At 42.4% G+C, this 11,978-nt stretch overlaps 1 protein-coding gene across 1 annotated transcript; it reads left to right on the top strand.

Annotated features, from left to right (window-relative positions):
- The first annotated feature begins 6,526 nt into the window (after positions 1–6,526).
- On the top strand, positions 6,527–8,494 carry LOC119331816 (uncharacterized membrane protein YjcL-like). Its single transcript, XM_037604988.1, has 4 exons — positions 6,527–6,927; positions 7,051–7,280; positions 7,413–7,523; positions 7,625–8,494. Exons 1-4 carry the CDS (start codon positions 6,530–6,532, stop codon positions 8,242–8,244), a joined length of 1,359 nt encoding a protein of 452 aa, XP_037460885.1. The 5' UTR covers positions 6,527–6,529; the 3' UTR covers positions 8,245–8,494.
- The last annotated feature ends 3,484 nt before the right edge of the window (positions 8,495–11,978 follow it).

Below are 11,978 nucleotides of genomic sequence, written 5' to 3'. Positions count from 1 at the left end.
GGAGAGGTCAAACAGAATGGCGCTCCTAATTATGAACTTCTCCATCTCGACTGAGATTAAAGGGGCTATTCCTGCCAATGAAAGTGTCGCCGAATATTTGAAATCGGTGGAAGAACAATTTAAGGGCTCAAAGAAAGTGTATGCAGATGAGCTTTTGCACAAGCTGCTTGCAAAATATGACGGGCATGGAAATGTGAGGGAGCACATCTTAAGTATGAGCAATGTCGTGGCAAAGCTTAAAACCATGAAGTGTGACTTGAATGAAGAGCTTATGGTGCTCCTAGTTTTTAGGTCACTACCCTCACAATTCAATCCATTCAAGAAAAACTATAACTCTCTTGAAACCAAATGGAAACTATCTAAACTCATTGGACATTGCGTTCAGGAGGAAGAGAGAATGAAGAGTGAGTAGAAAGATCAAGCTCTCCATGTTAACTCTGCAAAGAGGAAGCATGAGAACCATGCTCATAACAATAATGTGCCCAACAAAAAGCAGTATTCCAAAAAGAATCCTCCAAAGCCTAAGCAATGCAACGAGGCAAATTGTTCACGTCCCGCACCTTCAGCGGCTACTTCAGTTAATCTTACAAATGCCGCTGGAGAAAGACTTTGCAATTTTTGCAAGCAGCCAAATCATTTCAAGGCGGACTATCCAGGTTTTCTTAAGTGACTGAATAAAAAGGGTAAGGATGAGATCACTCTTGTAGATGAATCTCTATATGTTGATTTTTCTGAATCTACATGGTGGATTGACTCAGGTGCGACTGTTCATGTCGCGAATTCTTTGCTGGGATTCCATATAAGCCACACCCTAAAGGGAACAAGAAGACTTAATGTCGCGAATGGGAAGGAGGCTGAAGTTGAAGCCGTGGGCTCCCTCACCTTGAAGTTGCACACTGGTTTCCTACTTCAGCTCAAGGACGTTCTTTATGTGCCTACTTTGAGTAGGAATTTGATTTCAGTTTCATGTTTAGATGATTTTGGATTTCATTGTACCTTTGGGGAGAAACAATGTTTTTTAAAGTATTGTAATAAGGATGTTGGTCTCGCCGTCCGACGAGGCAAACTTTATATGTTAAATCTTTCCGGTTATCCTATGTGTGTGAATCTCTGCGAAATGAATATGAATGAACGCAATCATAAAAAGAATGGGAGAAGTATCAATCCTTCTTCGAAATTGTGGCATCATCGCTTGGTCCACATTTCGAGGGGAAGAATGGAACGATTGATTAAAGAAGAAATACTTCATCCGCTAGATTTCTCTGATGCGGGTAATTGTATTGACTGTATTAAGGGAAAATATGTGAAAACAATTAAGAAAGGAGCAGTAAAAGCCACATCGGTCCTTGAATTTATTCATACTGACATATGCTGACCTTTTAATGTAAAGTCTATGGATGGTTTTGATTCTTTCATTACCTTCACAGAAGATTTCTCTCGCTATGGCTACATTTACCCCATATGTGATCGATCCGAAGCTTTGGACAAATTTAAGATTTATAAAGCCGAGGTTGAAAATCAACTCAACCTAAAGATCAAAGTAGTACGGTCTGACCGCGGGGGAGAATATTATGGCAGGCATGCTCCTTATGGGCAAATTCCAGGACCGTCATCAAAATATCTTGCTGAAAATGGAATAATTGCCCAATATTCAATGCCTGGTGAACCTCAGCAAAATGGCGTAGCTGAGCGTCGCAACCGCACTCTTATGGATATGGTACGTAACATGCTTAGTCATGCGAACTTACCAGTAAGCCTTTGGATGGAGGCATTGAAAACAGCTGCACACATCCTAAATCTTGCTCCAGCTAAGTCAGCACCGAGCACACCTTACGAGATGTGGGCGGAAAAGAAACCGAGCTTGAATTACTTACGAGTGTGGGGCTGCCCGGCTGAAGCTAAAGTATTCAATCCACATATTAAGAAATTGGACCCAAAGACAGCTAGTTGTTTTTTCATTGGGTATCCTCATAGAGGAAAAGGATATCACTTTTATTGCCCAGGTCATACCACCAAGTTTGTGGAAACCAGGCAAGCGGTGTTTTTTGAGGATAATGAAGTCACTGAGGTTAGGGCGATTGATCTTGAGGAGAAGCGGGTGTATGTTCCATCCCCGACTATCCAACAGAACTTTATCCCTATGCCTAATATGCACGAGACACCTACTGGTGATCTTGAACCTGAAGTGGATCCTCAATCCGACGAGGAGCCTCAGCATAATGAATATCCTCAGCATGGTGAGGATCCTCAGCCAAATGATGATCCTCAACCCAATGTTAATCCTCAACCTTCTCGGGCAAGAGAAAATGCACATACTAATGAGCCTACGAGAAGATCACAACGGGAAAAGAAAAAGGCCATCTCTAGCTATTTTGCCATTATAATGTTTCGTTAGATGGGAGGGAGATTTGATTCGGTCCAAAGGTTTTCTCAAACAAAATTTTAAAGGGGGGATGGGGGAGACACAACTTTTGCTGAAAATTAACATTTTCAACTCAGCACAAGTGTATATAACAAACATTATATTAAAAATATTTAATAGCATTGTAATGCTGCAAATTTATTTTTAACCATGAAACCGTAAAAGAAGCACTAACATGTTGCTAATTGCATTATGTATAATATAAATTATATTAAATAAAATCTTTTTTGATGGAATAGATAATAAATAAGTATATAAGTTTGGTATAAATAAATAAAAAAAATTATTTAGTTGGCTTAGCGGTGCATCATATATGTATAGCCACTCAAGTTCAATAAATGAACTTGTTTATTTGAATAATTCTAAGCAAAAATTGTAGTGAATCAAAAAATAACTAAAAACAATGAAGTGCGTAAAGCCGAAAATACTATGTTTATGTTTTATCCGATTCGATTAAATAACTAAATCAAACATATATGCATGCACAATGACATATTATTTTGTACGAAACAATATTAATAAATTTTTTATAATGTTTGCAATATTTTATCATAATCAAGTGTAATTTCATATATAAATGATTAATCAATGCTACAAGCATTTACACATATTCATTTTGAATTTCAGCATCATTTTAATTATGTTTATTTTGTGTTTCAGTTTGTATTATGCAATGACTCCCCCATTATTACCTAAACTGGAATGTATAGAGTCTATGCAGTATAAGTTTAGATGATGATAACCTATGTTTAATCAAACCTACATCCGCTACCCGTCGTTTGTGCTCTTGGCACGTTTACTGGACACGCCAACTAAGATGGTGCCAACCGTAGGGACCACAAGTGAAATGATTGTGTTTTTTTCTAAAAAGTTAATCAATTTTAAAACAACCACGAACCTAAAACATATTTATAATTTTTTAATGTTCATGCATTGAAAAAACATAGAATTAGAATGCAAATGGGAAAAAGAAAAACAGAATAAGTAAAATGCGTAAGCCCTCCCCCTCTCTCTCCTATCGGCCGAGCCTTGTTCTCCGCACATGAGTTCCGACCTCTCGATCGGTGCGTGGGTTTCCGACTCATCCACCTCTATTTGTTTCGTAAGTGTTTTGTTCGGAGCAAGATGCTCCTTGGGAGCGCTTAATGTGACGCTCCCAGTGTCAATTTGCTACTGTTTCGCGTAAGTGAACCCCCAACCAGGCCAGGCCCATTCCAGCGCAGATGACACTCGGGACTGTAACGGATCTGTAGCGACTTTGGGTACTGTAGCATTTTAATGTTCCATTCGTTTTTTCCAAAAGGATCATTTGAAAAGGTGAAGAAAAATGCAAAAGAATCTTATTTTTTTATCATCTAAGAAAACTTGTTTTTCGTGGAATTTTTTACTACTTTTTAAAAAACTCGAACATTTTCTAAAACACAATACTTGTTGGAATTTTTGAAAACTTTGGAAAACACCAACATTCTTCTAAAAACATGGAAAACTTTGAAATTCCCAACATCTTTTGTAACCCGGTTTTTTTAAAAAAAATGCAACAATTTTTTGAACGCGTGAACATATTTGAAATTCTGGGAAAAATAAACATGATTTTCTTTGAGTTTGTGAAGTTTTCTTGCAAACACAAACTTTCTTGGACAGAGAGAACAATTTTCGAAAAATGCGATTCTATAGAAAAACAGTAGAGAGAAGAGAAGAGTAAACAAAAAATGGTCAGGAACCTTCTAGAAGGTTCCCAAAACCGGGTCCTGTGTAGTATGTACGTTTGCTACCTACAAATGGGCTGGCACATTTACCTCGCTCCCTTCCCTCACTTGTGCATTTCCTCGACAGTTTGACGCAGCATGCATCAAATAGGAAACACCTAATGGGGGTTAGTATGAAGGCATCGAGGAGTCTTATGAAAGATGCATCGTCAAGCTCAGACGATGAACCAGACGGTAAACATCCTTGTAGTTGTAGTGATCAAAACAGGGACCACAAGGATGCAAGCCAGGAGCAACAAACCATGATCATGTGCAGATCGAAATAGGAGTAACATTCTCAAATTCATAAAAACATACAGCTATACGGAGGGAGCGGCTTACAACAGATCCTAACATCTACATAGCCAGTCACATACATTCACTTGTGATCAAGATTTGGAAGTGCCGACGTGATGGAGTGCATCACGATGTGCACGATCCTTAGCTTTATTTGTCCACGACGTGGCAGCGGCCGAACTCCGCTCCGCTTGTCTCCCTTGTAGACTCCAACGAGATCGCTGGCACAGATTCTCTCGCCCATGGTGGTGAAGCAGATGTCTGTGACTGAACTTCCTTGCTTGCACTTATGCTTCTTCTTTTTAGAAACTGCTTGCACTTATGCTTGATGTGTGATCCCTGCGTGGTCGTCTATTTATAAGGCTTCAGGGAGCTTTATCTGGATGCAAAGACATGACAGCTAAATCATTGCTCCTTTGTTGTGTTATTGGAGGGCGCCGTCGACTGTATTTGGATGATGTAAATACAAACTCTGTATGTAGTAGTGTCTGTTGTTGGTATGAGAAGCTCCTGTTGATCTGTTTTGTCCCAGGCATGACCTGGGGTTGTTTGTCCCTCCAAATCCTTGACTCTTGAACAGACGTTGTGTGCACCTGTTAGGCCAAATGATTTGGCAATCTTGGCCACCTGTGGTGTCTGGTGCATGTATCATGTACTATATGTGCAGAGCAGAGAATGGTTGCCAACCTGTGATGTCCCCAGATCCAGAGTATCAATCTTTCTGGGAAGAATCATCTTTGATTATGCTTGTTAATTGTGCAGTTATGCTCGTTAATTGGGGGCGGTCAGAAGGTTCCTGTCTCATGCTTGCTGCTAATCATTTGCATTGTCATGTCTGATGTAACTGCTGCAGTGTGGTGGTTGGCCCTGGCATGTCTTCGTTTGAACATTTGTATGTACGCACTCCTGCCTCCTGTGATAGAATACTACATGGCTGTCTCCTGTGATTGGTCACAAGACCTCTACGGTTTTGTTGAGATGGCACTTTACTCCTAATCATTTGCATTCCATGAATCAAGAAAGCTTAGTCTGATTAATCAAGGCATGATAATGAAGGCATCACTTTTATTGACAGGTCCGAGGATAGAACAACAGGCTGCAGTTTCCCATTTGGTGCCAAGGAAAATGTCAGGAAACAACACAGAGATGCAGGCCCAGAGACTATACAAGGACAGTAGTTCGGTCCGGCCGGCTGCATCTTGCATAATTAGCTCTCAAAACAGGTTGCTGTTACCCGTCGCATCAAGCACTCTCAGGACCATCTCTGGCAATGTATACTAGGTACTGTACTGTGGTTGTTTTGGGGGGCAACGACAACAGAAACAGTCCTTTTGGTGAAAGATACACGGTCTAGATTGGTCTTTTAAGTTTTTATTACAATTTGCCGGTGTAAGTTTTGAAACTTATCAGTGCACGTTTTAAAAATCTGCGTCATGGCGCTCCAATCCCCTGTTGATATAGTGAAGACCGCGGGAGATGCATGAGTAAAATTAATATGCATTGCTCATTTTAATCCTGTTTTATTTCACTCAAAGTTGGGGAAGGTTGACATACAAAAACGAAGACCAGATCCACAGTAACGTGAGTCACCATCAATTTTCAAATGCCAACCTTCTTGTTGATAGATTAACTAAACGATTGTCTGCTAATTGATGGGAATACCTCTGCATTTTCTTGAGGTGGCACTTTTCTGTTGATCATCTGCATTCCATGGATCTAGAAACTATTGTCTGATTAATCAAGACATGATGATGAAGGCGTCATAAGCTCTGATGACAGGTTTAAGGATAGAACAAACAGCTTCCACTGCATTTGGAGCCAAGGAAAATGCCAGGAAGCACACAACAGAAGATGACGGCCACAGAGAAAATGCCAGGAACAGTAGTTGGGCCGGCTGCATCTTGCATCTTCATGAGTCACAATCAATTCTTCTCAAGCTTTTCAATTGATATTCCTACTCCTACTTGTATGTCTTCTGTTTCACATGAAGGCGCCAAAAATCATCAGATGCAGACCAAGAAGAGAAGGCGCCAAAAATCATCAGATGCAGACCAAGAAGACAACAATGTCGCCATCGCTTCTCCAATGTTATTTCGGCCGTTGGCTTTGGTTGCTTCTGTTCACGAGCGTGTGGGAGAACAGAGGGAACACTTGGCCCAGCGCTGCGTTGCCGCGCCACAACAAACGAACAGAGGATTTGGATCGCGCGGCCGGCATGCCGCCGCTGGCCGCCTCCCTGCTCGTCCCCTCCCCCTCGCCGCCGTGCCATCTCCTCCTCCGACGCCGACCTCGCGCCGGCAGCCTCCGGCCTCTGGCGCCTCGGCTGCCGCGCCTCTGGCGTGACGGGTGCCAGCCGCCTCGGCTCCGGCATGTCCGGCCGCCCCGCGCCGTGCGCATCATCGCGCCCGGCGACCAGTGGGGCAACTGGGCGTTCCTCCTCTCCGCCGCGGCCTTCGGCACCTGGTAACCGACACGCAAACCACCTGACCTGCCGGCCGAGACCCCTCAGCTCGCGCGCGCTACGTCCGTCCGTCCGTCGCCGCCGTGGAGGACTAGGAGTGATCCGTCCGTGTATGTGTTGGTCAGGGCGGAGGAGCGGACGGCGTGGGGCGCGGCGCTGAGCGGGGCGCTGGTGAGCATCCTGGCGGGGCTGGCGGCGGCGTCGGCCGGGTTGGTGGCGCCCGGCGCGCCCGCGCAGGCCGTCGTCATGGAGTACTTGCTCCCCGTCGCCGTGCCGCTCCTGCTCCTCGGCGCCGACCTCCACCGCGTCGTCCGCACCACCGGCGACCTCCTCAAGGCCTTCCTCATCGGATCAGGTAACCATAAAAAATCTTTTTTTTTTCTTATTCTATCTGAAGTTCTGAACAGAAATAGTTCTGAAGTTCAGATCGATGGATTTGGGATAAGAAAGATCATGTCTAATTAATCTTTGGCTCAATTGGATGTAGTTGCAACTGTAATCGGCACAACGCTGGCTTATCTGCTGTTCCCGATGCGGTCTCTCGGCCAGGATAGCTGGAAGATCGCCGCCGCTCTCATGGGGAGCTACATTGGCGGAGGTAATTGACTAACGAGCTCTCAATTGTTGGTACACTTGATCGAGCATGCCTGATGAACACTGTTATCTGATCTGATCTGAACTTATGTCTCATGGCGGCAGCGGTGAATTTCGTGGCGATCTCGGAGGCGCTGGGCACGACGCCGTCGGTGGTGGCGGCCGGCGTGGCGGCGGACAACCTCATCTCGGCGCTCTACTTCACGGCCCTCTTCGCGCTGGCGTCCAAGATACCGCCGGAGGCCAAGAGCGCCACGTCCCCGGAGGACGGCGGCGAGGGCGAGCCCCGGGGCAGCATGTCGGTGCTGCACGGCGGCGCGGCGCTGGCGCTGTCGTTCGCGATCTGCAGGGCCGGCTCGGGGATCGCGGCGGGGCTGGGCGTGGCCGCCGGCGGCACGCTGCCGTGCGTGACGGCGTTGGTGGTGGCCCTGGCGACGGCGCTCCCGGGCTTGCTGGGCCGGCTCGCGCCGTCGGGGGAGACCATGGCGCTGATCCTCATGCAGGTGTTCTTCGCGGTGGTGGGCGCCAACGGCAGCGTGGTGGACGCGGTGACCAAGGCGCCCGCCGTGTTCGCCTTCGCAGCGGTGCAGGTGGCCGTGCACCTCGCCGTGGTGCTCGGGGCCGGGAGGCTGGCGGGGCTGGACAGGAAGCAGCTGCTCATCGCGTCCAACGCCAACGTCGGCGGGCCGACCACGGCCGCCGCCATGGCGACGGCGAAAGGCTGAGGCTCGCTCGTCGTGCCCGGCATCCTCGTCGGCATCTTCGGGATCTCCATCGCCACGTTCCTCGGCATCGGCTTCGGCATGTTCGTGCTCCGGAGAATGTCCGGCTTCTAGTCAGTGGCTTTCTTTCTTTCTTCTTCGCCTGCTAGAGTAGATTTTTTCGAGGCAATCTGGAGTGTTTTTAACTCTTTTATTTTTGACCGGCGAGTCAAACTTTTTTTTGAGGAAATGACATCATGGCTAGTTTATTTCATCTTAAATAACCACAAATCATCCAAAATAAGGCTATGGATAAAAAATGGAGGATTGTCCGTCCACACACCCCGGAGGATCAAACCTAGCCCTTCTAGCCAGCTCATGAGCCACGCGATTCGATTCACGCGCACAATGCTCAAAACTAACATGACCAAAATTATCACAAATCTCAAAGCAAACGATACGTGCCCTGCCACTACCGCCGCCACCGCAGTTTATGAATAAGGGCCGCTACTGAATTAACTGCTTCTTGATTAATCTCCTTGACCAATTCTGCATAATCTGTGTGAAATAGCAGTTTATGAATACCCAGAGAATCTGCAAATTGCAGACCCTTCTTCATAGCCATAGCTTCCGTTGTATATGCATCAATTGTTTTACCCATATAGGAGACCTCGGCTGCAATAATATCGCCAACATCATCTCTCAAGATCGTGCCAATGGAAGCAGTACTCCCTTCATACTCAAATGATGCATCTATATTCAGCTTGACTGTACCCTGCGGTGGTTTAGCCCACATTACCTATCTTGCCGGAAGTTGAACAGTGCCCGCCCGACAAAAGTTAAGAGCAAGAGCTTGTATTGATAAGGCAGAACATTCAAGTTCATGTATCTTTTTCTCCTTTTCCACTCTGTCTCCTTTCCCACTATAGGAACCAACTGGCCGCCGCAATCAAACATGATACAGGGATTTGAGCAAGATATAGTGGGTCATCAATCGAAGTACAAATCAGCTCCTCTAGTACAGCTGAACCGACCCTATCAACATTCAGAGTTCTTTCAACTTTTTCCAATAAACCCAAAATTTCCCAAACCATCTGCACTCGGGCACATTCAAATAAAGCATGCCGAATATCTTTAGTATACACCTGACACACAGGACATGCAGTATGAATTTTCATATGCTTGTTAGCAAGAATAGATTTACATGGAATAGCACACATGAAACTTGTTTCACTTGTCATATGCCTAATTATTTGTCTGGGCTGATGTTTAGTGTGATTAATTGTCTTGCGGTATAGTTTTTTTTCAACAAATGGAATATATTAATATTGCGAAGCTTGCAGTATGTATACTTTTTTTCGACATACGAAATATATTATTATCGAGAAGATACGTATTACAATATAGTTATTTAATATTAGGTGATCGATCGCCTGGGGGGGGGGGCTGTTTTAACTCTTTTTGTTTTTGAGTGGTGAGTCAAACTTGTTTCATTTGCCATATGCCTATTTGTTTGTCTAGGATGATATTTAGTGTGGTCACATTGCGTTGCGGTCTAATTATTTCTTATGGACCCTATGCCTCATTTGGTCCATAGGGTAGAAAAATCATAGAAATTGAGATGATATGTATCTGAAATCCAATGTAGGTATAGGAAAAGGAAATTCACATCATAGGATTCTATTCCTACAAACCAAAGGGCTCTAAAGATTTTTTTTCCTACAGAAATCCTATCCTATGAAATTCCTACTGAATTCCTCGAAACCAAAGGAGACCTAATATAGGGTGATAGATCAATTGGGGGGGGGCATCTGCCGATTCGTTCTCCATTGGGGGGGCATCTGCCGATTCGTTCTCCATGGGGGTCGAAGGGTGCACCCGTGTCTCGCTTTTTTGAGAAAAACCTACATCGAATCATTTATTTTAGATGTATACCAAAAATTATAAAATGTGTGTGAAAAGTTTAGACATCGAATCATTTATTTTCAAAAAAATATGTATTTAAAAAATATTAGATATGAATTTAAAAATATTCTTGCGTGTACTAAAAATGTACAATGTCTAACAAAAAATGTAGGCATTGAAAAAGAAAAGGGGGAAAACAAAGAAAACAAAGGGAAAACAAAAGAAAACCAAATAAAGAAACGAAAGAAGTCTGAAGAGAAAAAATAAAACCAGAAAACCAGAGCAAAAAGAAAAAGAAACAAAGAATACTTGAATTTGCATACTTTAGGTATCTCTAGTGAACGTTGAGTTATTCTTTTAGGGATCTGCCGATTCGTTCTCCATGGGAGTCGAAGGGTGCACCTGTGTCTCGCTTTTTTGAGAAAAACCTACATCGAATCATTTATTTTAGATGTATACCAAAAATTATAAAATGTGTGTGAAAAGTTTAGACATCGAATCATTTATTTTCAAAAAAATATGTATTTAAAAAATATTAGATATGAATTTAAAAATGTTCTTGATGTGTACTAAAAATGTACAATGTCTAACAAAAAATGTAGGCATTGAAAAAGAAAAGGGGAAAACAAAGAAAACAAAGGGAAAACAAAAGAAAACCAAATAAAGAAACGAAAGAAGTCTGAAGAGAAAAAATAAAACCAGAAAACCAGAGCAAAAAGAAAAAGAAACAAAGAATACTTGAATTTGCATACTTTAGGTATCTCTAGTGAACGTTGAGTTATTCTTTTAGGGATCTGCCGATTCGTTCTCCATGGGGGTCGAAGGGTGCACCTGTGTCTCGCTTTTTTGAGAAAAACCTACATCGAATCATTTATTTTAGATGTATACCAAAAATTATAAAATGTGTGTGAAAAGTTTAGACATCGAATCATTTATTTTCAAAAAAATATGTATTTAAAAAATATTAGATATGAATTTAAAAATGTTCTTGATGTGTACTAAAAATGTACAATGTCTAACAAAAAATGTAGGCATTGAAAAAGAAAAGGGGAAAACAAAGAAAACAAAGGGAAAACGAAAGAAAACCAAATAAAGAAACGAAAGAAGTCTGAAGAGAAAAAATAAAACCAGAAAACCAGAGCAAAAAGAAAAAGAAACAAAGAATACTTGAATTTGCATACTTTAGGTATCTCTAGTGAACGTTGAGTTATTCTTTTAGGGATCTGCCGATTCGTTCTCCATGGGGGTCGAAGGGTGCACCTGTGTCTCGCTTTTTTGAGAAAAACCTACATCGAATCATTTATTTTAGATGTATACCAAAAATTATAAAATGTGTGTGAAAAGTTTAGACATCGAATCATTTATTTTCAAAAAAATATGTATTTAAAAAATATTAGATATGAATTTAAAAATGTTCTTGATGTGTACTAAAAATGTACAATGTCTAACAAAAAATGTAGGCATTGAAAAAGAAAAGGGGAAAACAAAGAAAACAAAGGGAAAACAAAAGAAAACCAAATAAAGAAACGAAAGAAGTCTGAAGAGAAAAAATAAAACCAGAAAACCAGAGCAAAAAGAAAAAGAAACAAAGAATACTTGAATTTGCATACTTTAGGTATCTCTAGTGAACGTTGAGTTATTCTTTTAGGGATCTGCCGATTCGTTCTCCATGGGGGTCGAAGGGTGCACCTGTGTCTCGCTTTTTTGAGAAAAACCTACATCGAATCATTTATTTTAGATGTATACCAAAAATTATAAAATGTGTGTGAAAAGTTTAGACATCGAATCATTTATTTTCAAAAAAATATGTATTTAAAAAATATTAGATATGAATTTAAAAATGTTCTTGATGT

Source organism: Triticum dicoccoides, chromosome 7A, assembly GCF_002162155.2.
Source record: "Triticum dicoccoides isolate Atlit2015 ecotype Zavitan chromosome 7A, WEW_v2.0, whole genome shotgun sequence".
Taxonomy (NCBI): Eukaryota; Viridiplantae; Streptophyta; class Magnoliopsida; order Poales; family Poaceae; genus Triticum; species Triticum dicoccoides.
This window is presented reverse-complemented; position numbering and strand designations above follow the sequence as displayed.

Excerpts from the sequence above, each read along its gene's own strand:
- LOC119331816 (XM_037604988.1), top strand. The coding sequence starts at position 6,530 with ATGTCGCCATCGCTTCTCCAATGTTATTTCGGCCGTTGGCTTTGGTTG. Across the intron at positions 6,928-7,050 it reads GCCGCGGCCTTCGGCACCTG|GGCGGAGGAGCGGACGGCGT; the intron begins GTAACCGACACG and ends TGTGTTGGTCAG. Across the intron at positions 7,524-7,624 it reads GGGGAGCTACATTGGCGGAG|CGGTGAATTTCGTGGCGATC; the intron begins GTAATTGACTAA and ends TCATGGCGGCAG.